Source organism: Balaenoptera musculus, chromosome 16 (genome assembly GCF_009873245.2).
Source record: "Balaenoptera musculus isolate JJ_BM4_2016_0621 chromosome 16, mBalMus1.pri.v3, whole genome shotgun sequence".
Lineage (NCBI taxonomy): Eukaryota > Metazoa > Chordata > Mammalia > Artiodactyla > Balaenopteridae > Balaenoptera > Balaenoptera musculus.
In genome coordinates, this window is record NC_045800.1 from 38,677,097 (window position 1) to 38,697,367 (window position 20,271).

A 20,271-nucleotide genomic window follows, 5' to 3' on the forward strand; every position below is an offset into this window, starting at 1 on the left:
AGAAGAAATGATACTTCTGTGGCACAACAGAGGCTAAGGCTACAATGGCAATTATACTGCAATATAAATGTATCAAATAAATATGTTGCACATCTTAAACTTACACACGGTTTTATGTCAATTATATCTCAATAATTAATCAAGGAATAAATTAAAAAATAAAAATGAAGCCTTAAACGGTTTTAAGCCCTACAGTAAAAATGTACCCATTCATAAGTGTGTCCTTATCTCCTTAGATACAATTTTAGACAACAACATTCTTAGTATCCTAATTTCTTTTAAGTTTTAAATGCTTCACAATTGAAGGCTTCGCATAGACAAAGTTTCGTAACAAATAAATATTTGCAGAGCTGTTCTCAAGTGTCCAGCTATCCCAGCGTGGCATAGCAGAGAGTGCATATGTACTAATTCAAGTGTGTACCTCTCAAACACTGCTCCTCCCCTGCCACCCAATAACAACAACAAAAAACAACCAATAAATTGTCACGAGGTTGTCAGGAAAACCAGAAAGAAGTCATAAATACATTTCTTTTCCTGTTACAGCTACTTCATTTCTTCTTCCTTACTTTGTTTTAAATAAAAAGAAAACGAGAAAATTTCATTAGGTTACCATATGGGGAAATTTAGTAAACAGACTAGAAAAAAATAACCTGATTATATATTAGAACATAAATTCATTCCTCACAGACACTAGAAAATTTCCTCTTCTTGGGATCACTTAGAATAAAGTTAATATTTATTATTTCTAGAAGACAGAAGTCTTCATTAAAGATAAGCTAATGAACTCACATAGAGAGATCATAATACATAAGAACTTTAATAACTGCTTCGAAAACAAACCCCCCCCCAAAAAGAAAATCAAAGCCTCAAAATTTTTTCCTGAGAGTTTAATCAAAGAAAGTTAAGTATTAATGTTTACTTTACCTGCTACCATTCTAGAAGCAGGAAGACAAGAGAGAGAGAGGAGAGATTCTGGGTAAGTTTGTCATGTAATAGAAGTTTCTCTCTCTAAATTCAGAAATTTTGGGAATCTTCCCAAAATATACACTTACCACTACTGGTAGGATGTTTTAATTCTTTATTCATAGTCTGTAATAAATACTGTGAGTTATCTACTTTAATTCTGAAACATAAGTACAGACAGTGTAAGGCATAGATTAGATAGGAAGCAACCCTAGGAGCTTTATTGGGGTGGGAACCATCGGACAGTTCATTTTAGAGTTATTTGCCACGTGCTCATAAAGCAAAAGATCAAATATGCAAAGAAATGATTCCCAGAGAAGTATAACATAATTGCCTTCTTGTAAATTATTGAATAAGAAAGTCTTCCCTCAAGTAGTTACACCACTCTCAGAAAACTTTTTTTTTTAAATAAGAGGTATCAGTTGTACTTTGACTTCTCTGCAACATTCAAACCCTGAAGTATTATTTGGGTATTTTACTAACACAGCTGCACATCTTATGGGCAGCTGGCACCCACCACTCTGCCATCTAATTTGTACCAAGTCTGCTGAGAAAAATGTCAAGACTCTACCAGGTTAATTTGAGGAGAGTCTCTGCAAAGTCTATGAATCTTCACCAAAAACATGACAACTGGCTCCTCTTTCTTCAAAACAAGAGGGAGGAGGGGAAGGTGAGGGGGTGGGGGGAGAAGAGAAGGAGGAAGAGAAAGAGGGTGGGGGAGAGAAAGAGGAAGGGGGAGGAGGAGGAGGAGAAGAAGAAACATTCTGCTCCTATAAAAATGTCACCAGAACACAATTTTCTTCAGCTTCTTAGTGTTTCTCCTTAGTTAAAATTAAGGCTACAAGCAAAAGAACATTAAAGACATTTCTAATAAAATTAATCCTACACAAACTGAAAAACTGATAAAATGTACGTATCTCTTTAAGAGTGGTTCACATTTACAAAAATGCAAATCTACAGACACAACCTAAAATACTGGTAAGAGGATAAATCTCTTAACAGATGTTTCAAGAATAAAACTACTTTGGATAATCAATTATATTTATTATCAGATAACTTATTTCTCTGGAAGAATTCCACAGCTGTATAACAACAGCTTTACCATGCTCAGCTAAGTTTTCTTATGATAAGTTATATTCATTAAAGGTTAAAAATATATTATTATATATATTATTATTTCACTAGCACTCTTACCATTAGGTAAACATGTGATTTATTTGAAAATTAGTAAGACAAATTCCAAAGATTTAAAGGAAGCCTGCAGCATTATATTTTTAACACCAACAAACTCAAGCTATCCTTATTCTACTTAATCAGGGGTCTTTACTGCTCCAGAATCTATTTTTAAATATAAACTGAGGAGCCTTGTCAAAAGAGGCCAATTTCATCATCATTATGTGACCTTTCAGGAGAGCTTGACTCTGTGCAGAGATTAATTCTGAAGAGCTTCAAAACTCTTTTACAATTCCAGGATTTATGGACTTGATATTGTAGAAAGAAGTTCACCAATGTGTCAGGGGATTCAAATTTTACTCTGAATACCGTCATTAATTGTTTGGATAATCCTGTTCAAAGCACTTCATCTTTCTGGGCCTCAGTTTTATCATCTATAAAATAAGAAATACTCCTGCAAAAAAAAACACAAAAAACAAAAAACCTCATAATCTTATGACTTTTATCTACTCTGTCTAGCTTTCTAATGCTGTTTCAACCTATAATGGAAACAACACCGTTTAGTAAAATACAGCTTTGTCAACAGCATCTGCCCATAAATGTCTTTTTGCCTTTTAAAATATACACAAGGATAAAGGTAGGAGCACATTACGATACTCCTTTAGAGCCTGTGAATAATTCATCCAAAAAGTAGTCTAGGTATATTAATTAATCATGAGCTAATAAAATAAGCACAGCAGAGCTTAATGATTTACTTTGACTTCAAGATGCTAAAGTGATCAATTTTGGCCAAATTACATAACTCTGAATTTTAATATCATGTAACAGCTAAACATAATTTTACTGAGTACATCCTTAGTAGTACATACAGAACTGCATTTTCTATTAACCCATCACCTTTCACTTGGGTGAGATTCTAACCTATGAGAGGACAGAGAATATGCTGTGCCTGGAACAGTTCTGCTGATGATGTAGCTACTATTATATTCTACCACATGATACTACAGGCTTTGCATTTTATTTTCATAAATACTTCTCTTGCTATCTTTTCACTCTGGCCCCTGTTTCACAACAATATCCCATGGGGCTTGCCATTTCATCAAATCTCTCCTCTCCTCTACAGAGAAACAGAACTGACAATTGTATTACCAGATTGTGATGACTAAAATATCTTGCCATTGACAAATTAAAATATGGTCTCATTTTTCATTATGTAGACATCTCTTGAATCTAACTTAAATGGGAAACAGAGAAAATAAAATACAATAAAGTTTAAGTATCCTTGGGTTTTACTTTTTCCCTGAACACGATGGGACGGAATATCCCAAGTGCTTCTTATATGGCTAGTTCTCACTATCAGAAGCATTCAGCCAACTATCCTGAAGAAGCACCCACGTCAGACAGAGTATATATTCACATGTGCGGGGGTGGGCGGGTATAAGAGAGTAAGAAGGAGGGAAGTGTGGCGGGGGTGGGAGGTGTGTGTAAGAACACGTGAGAGCACAGCTTAGTTAGAAAGGCTGTGCCATTACAAATACCTTATTTGCCCCCCAACTCAAAATCCTTGATTAAAGTAACCTACAAGGATACTGTAATGCCATACAAACAAAAAATTCACAGAGTGAACGTGGTGAAGGCAAATACCTTAGAAATGGTCAAACATACTTGTAGTTTGCAACAGAAAAGTAAGACTGTTGTAGTATCTCTATCAAACAGTTTTATCCATTCCAAAAAAACAGACACTTTTTTCTAAAACTATGAAGCAGGTCATGAAAGGACTGGAGATACCACTTCTCTTCAGCATATGAAGTCTCAGTTTAGCCAGCTACTAGTTTTCATCAAATACATGCACGGTGACACAAACAATAATTCCTATTTTGGAGTCTTTTTTGGAAACTTCAGCAGACAGTAACATTTTCAAAACGGTGAAGTTTCTCTGCCCAAAAAAAGTCCCCTGAAGAAATCTCAGTATTCTGTAGACAGAGAGTACACCTTAATGCCTGGCAAAACATCTGGTTTTGCTGCTTTGGTAAAGACAGAAGTTCTACACGTCACTGTGACTCCATGCTCTGTTCACCAGTGTGCACTGTTGTGTAAGACTCTACCATGAATCCTGAGAGAAAGCTTAGCTATTGTTGTAAAAGTATTCTACGACTTCAAGAGAGCCAAGTCTTGAATCACAGACTGTGCAAGAGGATTTGTCACGAAAAAATCTACTGTTGTGAGAGTTGCCAAATTCAGAAAAGCCAAGACTTTCAATCGAGGACTTCTTAAGAGGTTTTGTCAAGAAGTGGGAGCAACTATGCAATTCTTTGCTACACATAAGTTCACTTGCTTTAGGAAGACAAATTCTATAGCTAGAATTTTACCTGCATAAAATACAAACTCATTAACACAGTTTAACTCTTCAACATTAAAACTAAAATGTGGAGTCATAATCTTTTCCTTCAAACACAGCATTATGCCAGAATCTTGCCAAAAAGTGATCTCAATAACTAGAAGGCAAAGAAAATGATGCAACATGAATTTATCGGAAGAGTCTTATAAGAATTCTTATTTCTTGACACAAGCCTGGCAAAAAAAAAAAAAAATCTACAGAGTCCATTTGCTCTTTCATTCTTTCATGAGATAGGGAAACAAAGTCAAAACTAATTAGATATCAAAAATGACATAAAAGTTACTAAAGTCAAAGGCATAGTTTCAATGTGTTATTTAAAAGCTAAATAATAGTAGCCCTTTCATGAAAATTTACTACTGAGCAGAACTAAAGCTTAATTTTGGTTAATTTGTACCACTTGGATTTATTCAGCAGTCTCAAGTAATGGCCACTGCCTGGCATAAAAAAAGAAAATGAGACATTATTCTTATAAAGTATTTTTTACATTCTTGGTTAAAAAAATAATTTTCAGTGCAATTAAATACCATAAGCAAAATTTTATGTTCATGTACATGATGCACATTTTTTGTGGGAGAATAGTTACAGTTTTCATCATATTTTTAAAAGGTATATAACATAAACAGTTTAAGAGCCCCTAACTTAAAGCTAGTTCTGGCTCCACATTACACAGCTTTTCTGTTTTTATTTTAAATTCTTTTTACCTGATTTCTTTTCAATTACGAAAATGTCTGCTGCTCATCAACCCTGTTTTAAATTTCTACCACTGCACCTGTGACTGTATTTTAATTTGACCCATCTCTCTAGGTTTTCTTCTCATTCAGTCTCTTTTCCCTGTGCTGCCCTATATTTATTCACTTAAGTACAGAAAAATTTACCTTCTATATTTTTAATCAGTAAAAGCAATTGTTTCCCTCTAAATGAAGAAAGGATGAACCAAAGAAAACATCTCTGTCCTCTGCTCTGGAATTCATTCTAGTGCTATCATCCCAGGGTGCACACAGTATACAGAAATGTTTGGCAAGTTATTATAATCAACATTCACCAAAATCATGCATTAACAATAAGATTCAATTTTGTAAACTATCACCAATAAACAGTGCTTTGGCATCCTTAGATATAATTCAAAAATGTAACAACGACAAGTAAAACAAGAAATGAGGAAGGAGTAAAGGACCCAGGAATCAATGCCATTATCCAGCTGAAAATGATGGCTATGATCACTTATGTTTCTGTTCTGAAGTTAAATTAAAAAGAAATTAGCTTAAACTGTAAGAGAACCTTCCTCATTGTGAAAATTATTAAAACTAGAATAAATTTTTCATATAAAATTAGGATGTCTTCCTCAATAGAGCTCTCTAAATGAGTTTTTCCATCTATCTGAAGTAGTTTGGTTTTTTTTCTTTCTTGGAGACAGAAATGTACAAAGTCCATTTGTAAGAAATGTAAACATGTTTTGCCATACTTACTATCCAAAGAAATAAATCCCTTGAAAATCACTGTAAAAAATTCTCCCAAGAGTTCATTTTTTGCTTTCTAATGTACTACACAAATTAAATTTGTCAATGATTTTCAGCATAGTCTTTAGTCTTCTGAATAAGAGAAGAACCTTTGACTAATCTTAATTATAACTACATTTATGAATATTCAAATCAAAGAATAATCTCTATGTATTTTAAAAGTAAAGATCACACTTTACTAGGTAATGGCATCCAAGTTATTATCCAAAGACATTTTATTTTCAAGCAAGCTTCAGGAATATCAAGCTTACTTTTGATCAATGTGCTGCTTTTTTTAAATGCTTTGTAAAGATTTCATTATACCAAATATGCAATCCAGTTAATGGGTAAGATTTGCTAGCATGACATGAAAATGCAACAATGAACAGAAAAATTGAATGAATCTGTCATTTGCTCATATGAAAGTTAAGGTAGTATACTGATTTAAATGTTTAGAGGAAAGAAAATAAGGGTTAACAACTATCTTTTTAAAAATTTATTTTCCAATAAATTCTGAGATCTAGGAAGAAGAAAGAAAAAAAACATCAAATATAACTTACCTTTTTGTCTCTGGTCCTTACTTCCCCATAGAAATCTAGGGCCTCTTGTGCCTTTAAAAATTTGCCCCGATGTAACAAATATGCGCAAATCATTACACCAGTTCGTCCCTTTCCAGCTTTACAGTGAATTGCTGCTACATGATTGTCATCTTCACTTAGCCATTGGTCAAGATCTTCACAAAAGGGTTTGATAAGTTCTAGCTGTGGTGGATTATGGTCTTCGAAAGGATACTGTGCAACTGTGGTAAAAAGATAACCTCAAATAAGAAAAAAATCTCTCCTGAATTGCTTATTAAAAGTAGGTTAACTTTAGAAATGTTGCATATAAACTTAACAGAGTTCTTAAAGAAAAACTGAACTCCAGAGAAAAATAATTTATTGTCTCATAATTTTCTAATTTTTGAATAGAAAATAGTCTCTCAACTCAAATTTATCCATTAGACAGGGAAACCAGGTATTATTTTCCTCACTTTATGAAGGAGGAAACTTTGCAATAGAGTAGCAAAGAAGTATCAGAGGTCACAACATACCAGAGGTGGAGGTAAACTCAAAATTAAATGTCACAGGAGCCTCTTATCAGGGCTCTCAATACATTTTCTAACAAAAGGAATTGTAACAGTTATAATATTGCATAATCACAAAACATATATTCCAAAGAAAGTACAGATCACTAACAAATCAACAATGGAAAAGACTGCATTTTACACTTCATATAATAAAAACGTCAAACATGTTATTTTAAAGATGGTCTTGCAAATGTTAGTGTTGCATACACATGACTTTAAAGACATTTACAAAAGAAATTGAGGGAAAAAAACCCCCAAGTTATAAAATGTATACAATTGTAGTAAAGTTTATCAAGCGAAGTTTCAGGTCTTTTCACATGAGTTATAAGAACTCAAAACTTCTCTGTTCCCTATAGTTAGAGTTGAGGTCTTTTAAAAATTTTTTCTAGAAATAGGACTTTAAATATATCACTACTAAATTTTATCTTATTGGTTCCACTCTATTAAGATTCTTAAAAATGCCAACTAACATTCAATGTATCTATCTTCTGTGTTATCTAAATATGTGAAAAGTATGTCTTTTATATCTTCAACCAAGTCATTCATAATGGGGTACAAGATACACTCAATTAAGCCTTCAGTGTGACAGGACAGCTCTTCAAGGAGACAATGACTACCGTTACAGGGAATCAGCAGGACAGCTTTTACTTAGTCATCTGCCCAGCTGTACCATCATTCCATCTTCATTTCCCCAGTGGCATACAAAAACATCCAGAAAAACCTGTTAAACGCCTATTTAAAGCTAGATAAAACTCCAGTAAAACACTCTTTGACCAGTAAGCAGTAGCCTAAATCCACTAAAAATGAAACCTTCTTAGTAAATCTATCCTGGCTCTCACAGCCATTAGCACTTCTGAACTCTCAAACCAACTGTTTGAAAGTCCATTCTAAATATTTAGGAGGGATCAATGGCAAATATATCAATCTGTCAAGGCACCCACTTTCTCTTTTTGACTATCACGGCAGCATCTTGCCAAGCTTCTCAACCCTCCAGGTCTCTCATGGTTCAAAGGGTTCCACAAATACAAATGAAAGTTTCTGTGGGCTCTGAGATAGAATTTACTACACCCGGAGAAGAACACATTTAAATCATCTCCTGCTCTCATCTGTCAGGCTCCTCTTACCCATATTTCATTATACCCTTTTCCACCACACAGGTCATGTTCCTCGACAAGAGCTAAATTGTTCTTCTTTCTCCCTGTAATCTCTTACTGTTACACCAAATGCCTCAAACTGTAAGTATAACCCTCTCTTTATTCTACCGTTAGTCTAGGAATTTCTCCTAATTCTCGGTCTATTCTACAATTTAGTCTTTCTAGTACTACTGGCAAGTTTATATGATACTTGTTTCCAAAAATACAATAGCAAAATTAAATTTATTTTTCAAATTTTCTAAGACCATCTTTAAGATAAATATATCACTTAATAATTGAGATTATTCATTATTGGTATGACAGTAAGATTTAGACTGTTGGCTTCAAGTTATCAAACATAATACAGTGTATTTATGCCTACCTCTGCAGTTAAATTTGGCGGTATCATAATGTCTTTCAGCACATCTAAAAGAAAAGTTTAAATGTGATATAAAATTATCTTTTGCACTTGAGAAAAAAAAGTATATTAGTAACAAACATTTTCTGAACCTTTATAATGTACCAAGCATTATATGTCTTACATTAACTATTGCTTTTAATCCTAAAACTCTTGTGAAGTAGGTACTGTTATTATCCACATTTTACGATTAACAAAATCAAGGCTGAAAATGTTAAGTATATGCAATCAGAGCTTATACATTTGCTTACAAAACTTATAATGCCACTAATATACAACATTGCAAATTCAGCTGCATCTACACCTTCACATTCCCTCTGTGAAAATTATATATGCTAATGGTCTTTATTTTTGATTTCACAAGATATGTATAAACAACTAACTAGCTTCAATTTTATCTTTGCCTTATAATTGAGCATATACAGTTTTCTCAAACTATTACTACAAAAGATGTATGTTAAAAACAGTAAAATTATAAGGGCAAAGGAAAAGTAAAGAAAAACTGAATGATGGTAATCTACTCAGACACAACACTTACTAAATTTTTTAACCAGATCTTTCTCTCTTTAGAGAAGCCAAAGGTCATCTTTTTCAATAATCTCTTAGGTTATAAGTTTTAATTAATGTCTGAGAGTAATGAAAGACTAGTAAGTAAAATCAATACAGAAGAGAAAAAAGTAATGTTGACTTAGCATTACTTACAGCATACTAAAATTTGCCTTTTTAATAGTAGTCACATGTTTGTTATCATGCAGTGGCTGACTCATGATTAATAGGCCATGTTTATAAACATTAATAGGCTCAGAAAGGGATTCCATACATTAGCTTGTGGTCAGCAGCATTCTGGTACCTCCAACTACTAACCAAACCAGATATTTTAAAAATTATTTAAAATAAAAACTTAGCATTTTAAAACAAATAAAGGTCCATAGCCTCTTAATCCACCATTCCAAAATACCCAAATTTTGAAGCATCTGAAACTTTCTTTTAACTGTATGGCAAACTCAATTGCAGTAGAACTTGATCTGAGTTTATGAGAATGTGTAGTCCTTAATTAATAGGAATACACTTACAGCAAAGAGTAAAACATTTTATTCTAGGTACTGTTCCAAATCCCACTGGGGTGTTATGCAATACAAAATATATGCTTCCATGTTACCTTTCTATAAACTGAAAAATTCTGAATGCTGAAACACAACTAGCCCAAAGAATTTCACATAAGTGGTTATGGACCTGTGCTTTACATTTAGAAATCCTGAAATATCTGTAGAGTTCATCTATTTTAAACAATTTTTAAACTCAAATCCACATGAAGGTTGGGAATTCCCTGGTGCTCTCACTGCCGAGGACCTGGGTTCAATCCCTGGTCAGGGAACTAAGGTCCTACAAGCCAGGTGGTGTAGCAAAAAAAAAAAAAAAAAAAAAATCCACATGAAGGTTGAACTAATTATAAGCAAACTGCAATCCACTAATTTCTAACTGGTCAGACCTGAAACAAATCAGCTTCTCATAATATTGCTGAAAACAAAGCTTTTCCATTTTAGCATACTATAATTTAGTATATTGAGTTTTGCTAGAAAGAAAATTTATTTAACAATGACATATGCACATATATGCATCCTTGCTAAATAATTTCATACTCACTTTTATTTAAAAAAAAAAAATGACAGGCAGGAAGAAGAGAACTGACCAAGAAAATAGTAACATTTTACACTTTCTTTGGTACAGGTTAAAGAGGAGTATGGTCAATAAGAAGAATCCGTCATGGAATATTTTATAAGGAATCATGTAAAATAGGGCTTACGAGGTGAGGGGAGAGGTATATACCAGGAAACAATTCTAAGAAACTGGTCTCATGAGAGCACAACAAAAAATAAACATGTTGAGTTTCATACAGCTTCAGTTATCTAAAATTCCTGTACTTTTTTAGCAGCTCAAAATGTTTGGCTTGATAAACACTGCTGATGATTGCCTTCATATACTGATTCTCAAATATTATTAAGAGGAAAAAAATGGAGGGAAAGTGAAAATAATGAGCTACTAAATGTCTATTAGATGTGCATACCTTACAAAGTTTCCATGTTTTTAAATTCATTCTCACAATCATATAATAGTTAATACCATCTCCATTTTATATATGAGAAAGCTAAATTTAGAAGAGCATTACAAAACTGGCCCCAAACCACGATATGTAAATGGAAGAGCCCAGCACCTCTGATTACAAAAGTCAAACTTTTTTCAGTATTGTTCCATACTCCACGCATAATAAAAAATATAAAAGTTTAAAAAACAAAACAATGACAAATTTTAGTCAAAGTCAGCATTCCAACAAGAGCATTATTTGGCATAAAAGAACCAACAAACAGTGATAATGAAAACATGAAAAAATTGTGAAAATATCTACAGGTATGGATAGGGGGTATGTGAAAACATATACTGGGCCTGGTAGTGATGAAAGTGATCTGGGGAGTGGTTGATCCGGTAAGAAAGAAAGAAGACTCTCTTAATTCAAACCTCTGATGGGGCTTCCCTGGTGGTGCAGTGGTTAAGAATTCGTCTGCTAATGCAGGGGACACAGGTTCGATCCCTGGTCCAGGAAGATCCCACATGCTGCGGAGCAACTAAGCCCAGGCGCCACAACTACTGAGCCTGTGCTCTGGAGCCCACGAGCCACAGCTACTGAGCCCACGTGCCGTAACTGCTGAAGCCCTCATGCCTGGAGCCCGTGCTCTGCAGCAGGAGAGGCCACGGCAATGAGAGGCCCGCGCACCGCAACGAAGAGTAGCCCCCGCTCGCCGCAACTAGAGAAAGCCCACGCACAGCAATGAAGACCCAACGCAGCCAAAAATAAACAAATAAATAAATTTTTAAAAATTAAAAAAAACAAAACACAAACTTTCTCTGATAACTGCACACACATACACACACACACAGAGACCCTTGTAAATTTATGGTATATTAGTGATAAGACAAGTCTTTCAACAAACCAAAATTAAAGATACATGAATGGTAAATGGGATCTGACTAAGACAAGTGTTAGGTAGATCTAACCATTTATACTTCCTTATAACTAGAACTCAACTTAAAAGATATCTTTTTTTAAATCATCACCTCATATTGGCTTATATAAGACAAGAGAAATAAAGATGCACTGAAAGAGAGCTTTTATGAAGCAGTAGACAGAAAGTGAAGAAAGGGATAAGATCAATAGGAAATGCTTCCAGAGAAATGAGACTCGTCATAGAATCAGCTAGGCATGTAGGTCTCTACTTTACTCTCTTCAATGGAGTTATCCCTATCTTACAAAAGAACACTTAATAGATAAAAATTAACAACAGCTGAAGGTTTACCACAAAATGATGCAGAGCTGTATGTCAAATAGAATATACCATGAAGTATAGTCAACCTTCTAAAAATTAGTATCCAGTGAACATTTAACTTCCTCAAAGGCAAGAACTATATTATGTCTTTATACCCTATCTCCCCCCTCCTCCCCTTACCCCCACCAGAAGACAGATTACAGAGCAACATACAAAAATGAAGTACACACACTTGCATAAAACAAACGGATTAATGTACTAAGTAATTCACCAAGTACACCTGAATTTGGTTAATGATATGAGGCTAATTTTGTCCTTTCTTAAAATAACTTACTGAATGCCTGATAATAGATATATAAACAGTTACAGTCAATTATTAGAAAGTCCACATTAAGAACTCTTCTTCACCCACATATGTCATAGTTGCCATAAAAAGTTTAATATACTATTAAATACAGGTATGTCAAGTGCAAATGTTTTAAGATCTTTCCATTTACATATCTTTGCAAAGACATACATCACATGAAATTAATATCCTAAAAATAAAAGAAATAAAATAGAAACATCTGCTACTTATCAGACTCACTTACCCAGAGCCAGAAATATAAACAGGGGTAGAAAAGCAAAGAAGGCTGAAAAGTGACATCAGAAATCAAAACATGCTACAACTTGGTAGTTCTAGAAACTTCTGAAGAAAGTAAAATTTGGGGAGATTAAAACAAACAAACAAACAAAAAAAAACAGAAAGGGAATACCGGCATCAACTGTGGATGGTCTGCTACCATATGTACCTGTGTGACCTTGTTCAACTCACTTAACTTCTCTAGGCTTCAGATTCCCCATCAGTAAAATGAGAAGGTTGGACTAAATGATCTCTTTCACGTACTTTCCAGTCTATGATTCCATTAAATGAATGGGGGAATAAGGGAGTTAAAATATGTGCACCAAAAGCTACTCTCAACTAATAATGAGACAGTTCACTAACTTGGGGGTCCGATGTTTGGATATACAAAAACAAACAGGCAATCAACTCTCCAGTCTAGATACCAATGCCAACTTTAACCATAATAACACAAGTGACCCACAATACTGACAGTACAAACCTGAGTCCTAAATTCTAGAAGCAGGAAGCCACTGCATACAGGAATGAAAAGAATTTCCTTTCCTTTCTTTGGATATAATGTTAAACTCAAATAAAATTTTGAAATAAGGCAGAATCTGTCTTTAGTATGTTTCTACCTTCCTTCTGGGACTCTCTACATGCCCAGTACTAAGAGTCTAAGCCTGAGGTGACTCATTTAGTGGACTCCAGCTTTTGACAGTTCATGTCCTGTTTGGTTTTTTGTTTTTTGTTTTGTTTTGAAACTTAACTTCTGAATCCAGTTGTTCAAAAACTACAAAACTTTGTGGTTTTTATTTTCCTCCACAGAAACACTCTGGCACCTGTAACAAGAGTTTTTGTAGGAGAGGTTAATCCAGAAAAGAGAAGGATATATGCACAGATCATCTGTAAGTTGGGACCCACCTAAACTTAAGTTTCTACAGCACCTTTTACTTTCTTTCATCTTGTTACTTATTACCACTACACCGTACACACACACACACACCATAATCTGACCATAATGGATTATCTGCCATATTCTAGACAATATTATGCCAACAAGCTCCTTACATGACATTCTCTCTGCCTGCACTGCCATTTCCCCTCCTCTTAAGCCTCAGGTCAACCTCTATGATTCTTTTCACCCCAGCTCAAACATGCCGTTCTTTATGAAACCTTCCCTACGGGGTGCAATCACTATTTTGACTGTTGTCTACACAGCTCTCTTCTATACAAGAGTTACCTCTTCTATAATACTTTGTCTACCTTTCACATTAGACTATAATTACCTGAGGAATGGAACTACATCTTATTCACCTCTGCACTAACAAAATGTTGTAGAATGTCTAACATGTAGCAAGCCCTCAATAAATGTTTGCTTCTTTGTTCATCTGAGGAAATCAGTGACAACTCACTAAGAGATACAATACTAGCCTCTACTTCACTCTCGGGTCTTCTGAAGTCTTATCAGAGTACAAAGATCACTAAATTAAAGATAAAAAAGCAACATCCCACAAGCCAATAAGGCAGAGAGAATCTTTCATTTTTTTAGTGAATATCTGAAAGCCCACTGAACGCAGAAAAAAACCTTGTTCTTATATTTTATAAATAAACTCTACAGAAATTATAACAGTAAATTAGCATACATAACTTTAGATTAAAATTTTTTCCATTGCATAATTTATACATATCACATAGGAAAAATAAAAGCCAGGTAGAAACATAACACATTTTATACACAATTTGTTTTTTTAATTAGAAAATGGTCAATATTTTGGGAAGGAAAAAATGGTCAAGAGCAAAAATGATAAGATATTTTCTTCACATTTTTCTTTCCTTCTTTTTTTTTTCTACTTTACACCTCTACTCACAAAGTCAAAAGAAAAAATGAAAGGTTAAAGATAAGGTCAGCTAGCTGAATCCAGAGGCAATCCTTACATCCCTGCCCCAGACAAGAGAAGCCACCCAATTCAACAATTTTAGTTAACTTATTTATTTTATATACAGTTAGAGAATATGCTAATAGCTTTTTCAATCAATTGACCTAGAGACACAGAATAAAATTATGTCTACTCTAGAAGCATCCCTCCATGGAAGATGGCATTAATGCTTTAGCAGAAGCTCTGTGTGAATTACACTTCAAGTTACCACATGGTTATGGGCCCAAAGATGGGCTAGATGCCAAGTCATTTAAAGCAGATCAAGTAACATGAATCTGTGCCAACATTGTTTTACTTCATCACTACACTTTCTAAATGACCTAACTATGCTCTCAATCAGACTTCTTGAACTAATTGTTTTAGGAATACAGTTCTGTTAAAATATATCTTTAACTCTACCTCATTCTAACAAGGAAATAACTTTCACTCAATAGTTATTTTAGAAGATATTTGCAAGCATACAAACAAGAAAACATACTTACAGATTGTATATCTTGTAATGGTTTTTATGCTTTGAATCCAAAAACCTTAAAACAAAACAAACAAACAAAAAGCCACCATTAACAAAAATGAGCTAACATTTGAAATTACATTACTACTATTGAGAAAAACCAAAAGACAGATTCTATTTTTCCTAATCTCAAATACCATTTAAGAAAAATAAATAAATAAACTCCAATAAATATTCTATCCATGGGTTTAAACTAGTAATCAGGTCTTTCTTAAGTAATTATTACATTACACAGATTTATACAATCTGAAGTAAAGCCATAGCTCTTCATAAAATGAATATTTTCATAATCTTCTCTCTTCAGCCTAACATAATGAGATTGAGTATTAAGAAATAACTCCTTTAAAGAGCAGCATTAGCATTTAGCTCAAGTTCACCTAGCTTATACAGTTTTGTGAGAAATAGTTACATGCAATCAAGAAATCTTAAAAATAACCCTGGAAATTCAGCCATCATTTTCTTTCAAACTAAAAACTTTTGATATTTGAAAGATGCAAGTAATAACTATTAGCTCTGTACAAAGTTTATTAAGTATTTTCACATACATAGTCTCATTTGATGCTCACAAACATCTGAGAGATAGAGAGATGAAGGAAGTAGGTATCAAAGAAATTACAGGACTTGCCCAAGGTCATACAGCTATTACGTCAAAAGACCAAAGACCTCTCCCCTCAACAATTAGTTAAGAAACTAAACAACAACAACAATTACAGCCAACACTTACTATATGCCAGGCACTATTTTAAATACTTTATGCATACAAATTTGTTTAATTCTGTAAGGTAGGTAATAGAGGGGTTAGAAAAGTATAAGGCTGAGGAAATAGAATAAATAGAAGAACAAATGGAAAACAGAAGAGAAGATTTTAAAAGATCTAAAGTCTAGGAGATTCAACATATGAATAGGCATCCCAGAGAAAACAACAGAACACACAGGAGAAGAAATCCAAGATATAATTCAAGAACAATACCCAAAACTGAAGCCCATGAATTTCCAAACTGAAAGGGTATAATGAGTATTCAGCAATATTAAAACAGACCCAAATAAAGGCATATATATCTCACTGAAATTTCTGAATGCTGAAGACATAAACATAAGATCCTAGCTGCCTGAAAGGAAACATGTTTCATAAAATGAATCTGGAATCTGAATAACATCATCCTTTTTAATGGCAACACCAGCAGCTAGAAAACAACTGGGCAAAACCTTCTGACTTAAAATTATTCCCAGCCTAGAATTCCATACCAAGATAGACTATAAAACAAGTGTGAATATATAATAAAGGCATTTTAAAATAAGCAAAGTCTCAAATAATTTTGCTTTCCACATATTCTCTCTCAGGAAGTTACTACAAGACGTGTTCCACCAAAACAAGGGTGGGAAACCGTGAAAGAAGATGACAAGTTCCAGAAACTGAAGAATCCAACGCATGAGAAGAAAAAAGGAGAATCCCCAGAATGAATAGTGAAGGGACATCTCGATTAGACAGTCATACAGCAAGCCTAGAGAACGACTAATCCAGATTAGGGCAGACCAGAAGGTTCCTGGAGAAGATGAAATTGATATAATAAAAAATGTGCTCAAACATATACAGAGATTTATACAACTAGGGGTAAGTTTAGGGACGAATTAAAGTTAAGAATGTAGAAACTAAATGAGAGAGAGAGAAAGAGAGGGAGAAAAAAGGAGGGAAGAAGGGATGGAGAGAGGGAGAACTGTAAATCCAGGGAAAACAAAATGTGCAGGAAAAACCAGTTATAATATACTATATTGCTTAACTATGAATGACATTTATCTAGTCATAATGACATAAAAACCCAATATTGATATAACCAAAATTACAATATACTACTGGAAGAATGGGAGAATGAAAATATGTGGTTGGGTTAAGAGGGAAAAAAAGAGTCCATAAACTTGAATGTGAAAAATTATGTTACACAGTAATACAAGCAGTACTTACAACTTTATCACTAACTGATATGTCATACTACAGTCGTTGAAGATATCAAAATATTATTTACAATCAACACTGCAAAAATTAACATAGTCATTAGACCTGACAACAGATTTGATTTAAATGTGTTAATAACTATTATTATATAGATGTTTTAAAATATTTTATAACAATTATAATCAAAACTAATATAATAGGCACATTTATAATCCTATGAATTTTATTTTATGGATTTAAAATCATTTTAAGAAAGGGTTCATAAGCTTCACCAGACTGTCAAAAAGGTACATGGCCTAAGATTAAGAACTCTTGCCACAGGGCATAGGGAAACAAAGGAAAATAACTACTTTTTTTGTTGTTGTGGCAGTAGTTGTTAATAAACCCTATAGAACTATTTGATTTTAGTATTTCATGTGTACAACTTTTTTAAAGTAAATATTTAAGGTACGTGTAACTTTTTATAATTCTTTGCTTTAACCCACTACTTCAACCAACCCAGGAAGCACTGATTCTGCTACAAAGACGTCTATAAATATATTACAGGAAAAAGTGGTTTGTTACAGACCCTTTCACTCCTGTCTGTTCTACCCTCTTTATCTTCTATATTGCCGTACCTTTTTCTCAATTTTTACTTTTGGATTTTTCTTTAAATTGAGGTAAAAATTTACATACAGTGAAATAGACAGATCTTAGGTGTACAATTCTATAAGTTTTGTAACAACCACTCCAATCAAAATATAGAACACTTCTACCACCCCAGAAAATTCCCTCGTGCCCATTTTCAGTCAAGCCCCACCAAGCTCTCAGGTAGCTACTACTATTACCATATATTAGTTTGGCCTTGTTCTTTAATTTCATGTAAATGTAATCATGTAATATGCATTCTTTTTAAACTGATTTCCTTCACTTAATGTTTTTCGAATTTACCCATGTTGTTACATGTATGGATAGTTCATTCTTTTTATTCTATTATTCCACTGCATGAACATAACACCATTTGTTTATCCATTCTCCTTTGATGGATATCTGGGATGTTTACAGTTTGGGGTTATTATGAATAAAGTGCATAAACATTCTCGTGCAAGTCTTTTGGGGGACATATGCTTTCATTTCCTTTGGTAAATAACAGCTAGGAGTAGAACTGCTGGGTCACAGAGGAGATAGGGTGGGTGCATATTTAACTCTATAAGAAACTACTGAACAGTTTTCAAAAGCGGCTGTACCATTCCACAGTCCTACCAACATTCTAAGAGTTCCAGTTGCTCCACAGTCTCATCAATATTTGGTGCTGTCAGCTTCTTAAAATTCTAGTCCTTCATTTGTTTATTACTTTCTTTTTTTCCATTTTTACACTTTCTTTTTTGAAATGTCTGTTTAAGTCACTGGCTCATTTCTTCCCCCAACTGGATTGTTTGTCTTTTTTATTATTGATTTATAGGAGTCTTTTATATATTCTAGGTATAAGTCCTTTGTCAGATATTTGCTCCTTGTGTACGACTTGCCTGTTCATTTCCTTAATATTGTGCTTTGATAATCAACAAATTTAAATTTTGATAAAATCCAATACATCAAATTTTTCTTTTGTTTAGAACTTTGCATCATCTCTGAGAAATCTTTCCCTACACATAAAGAATTCATAAAGATATTCTCTATGTTTTGTTCTAGAAGCTTTATACATACTTTTAGACTTTTCTCAGTTTCTATTTTAATTTGGTTGGAAATTTAGGTAAATATTAAGGATAATTAGAATAACCAAAACATAGACAAATGATTTGAAGGACAGTGATCATAAAATTTAATAAACAACAACTCATTGCTACCTGCCATATCTTCCACCATAGGTTTCTTCTGAGAGAAAATGAATAAGCAAAAAATGATCTACAAAATACAATTTTCTCACGGAAAACCTACAATGTAAATGTGAGCAGAGGGGGGAAAAAAGATATTTTGGAGGATTAACAGTTCATTTTTAGTTCATTCTGTGTCTGGTAACTTTATGTTTTGAATCCAAATACATAAACCAATACTATATTAATAGGTATGTACACATCCTATTGCCCATCTCCAAGGAATACTATTCACATGTGGCAGCCCTTCGTACACTTAAACTGGAGTCTAAAGGATTGACAGGACACATACCAAAATGATCACAGTGGCTATCCTGGGTTTTCAGGGAGAGATGGAGGCTTTCATGATTTACTTTCAACACTTCTACAATTTTGTTGTTAAAACATAAGCACATACTACTTTCAAAAGAAAAAAGTTTTCTGTCCTAATGTATTTTCCCAAAAAAGTAAGAACTGATGAAGTTATATCACACTATGTTTTACCTCCAAAAAGTGGGCTTCATTAAAAGTCTAGGTTCTTTTAAACAGTATTTTTTAGAGTTTACATAAAATTAATATTTTCATATACTATTTTTAAAGTAGAAAAAACAAGGATCAAAGCTTTTTTTAAATGTGATAACAGTCCTCCTTGAGAAATAATTAGTTTTAATGATTCATGCAATTCCTATTTATAAAGACTCATGAGGTTTTTCTTAATTATATTTTCATTCATACTGAGCCTGTCCTGAAGATGTTAAAAAAAAAAAAATTATTGGCACACACTGTATGCCAAAATCACAAATCTAACATCAGTGAGAAACGATGTCAACAAAACAGAAACAATTCATTAAAATGCTGGTAATGTGTTATCTCTTTAAATCCCTCCTAGAGGCTCCAGCCATGGAAAGCCTATCCTTCAATTTCATCAGGACACTTCTTATGTTACTTTAGCTAGGTGTCTACAATGTATATTCAAAGCCAACTTTTATCCTCTTTTAACTTTCAAGTATTATTTATTATGGGCACAACTGCTAAGAATTTCTGCTTCCCCATCTTTTATTTTTCTACATTCCATTCAGGAAGTACTAAAGGCTTCCTAAATAAACAGCCTCATTTGATGTCTTATAACACACATTTAAAAATAAAATCACTTCACTTCTAGAAAAGAAAAGTATCTATTAGGGTAACCTTTCATTAAATTAAATATCCCACAAAATAATACTGATTGACCTAGTAAAATGGAAATACATTAGAGATGGTAAATAGGTGTCAAACTAGTAGTGGCTTGTTGAGGGGCAATGTTAAGGCTATTAAAACAGGTTGGAGACTGGGAAAGAATATCTGCCATTAGTGAGGGAGAGAGAATAAAATAAAAATTTTCACTTTGCCATTTCTAGAGAACATCAATACAA

At 33.5% G+C, this 20,271-nt stretch overlaps 1 protein-coding gene across 2 annotated transcripts in view; it reads right to left on the reverse strand.

The window, feature by feature from the left end:
* The window catches only part of PTEN (phosphatase and tensin homolog), an 88,256-nt gene that overhangs the window by 23,523 nt on the left and 44,462 nt on the right, over positions 1 to 20,271 (reverse strand). Inside the window, exons 3-5 of one of the 2 annotated variants that reach the window (XM_036827805.1) lie at positions 15,051 to 15,095; positions 8,672 to 8,715; positions 6,591 to 6,829 (exon numbers count right to left, since the gene is read on the reverse strand). In XM_036827805.1, the coding sequence (XP_036683700.1) occupies positions 6,591 to 6,829; positions 8,672 to 8,715; positions 15,051 to 15,095 (328 nt within the window). The remainder of the gene's footprint in view (positions 1 to 6,590; positions 6,830 to 8,671; positions 8,716 to 15,050; positions 15,096 to 20,271) is intronic. The other variant, XM_036827804.1, reaches the window with a different exon arrangement.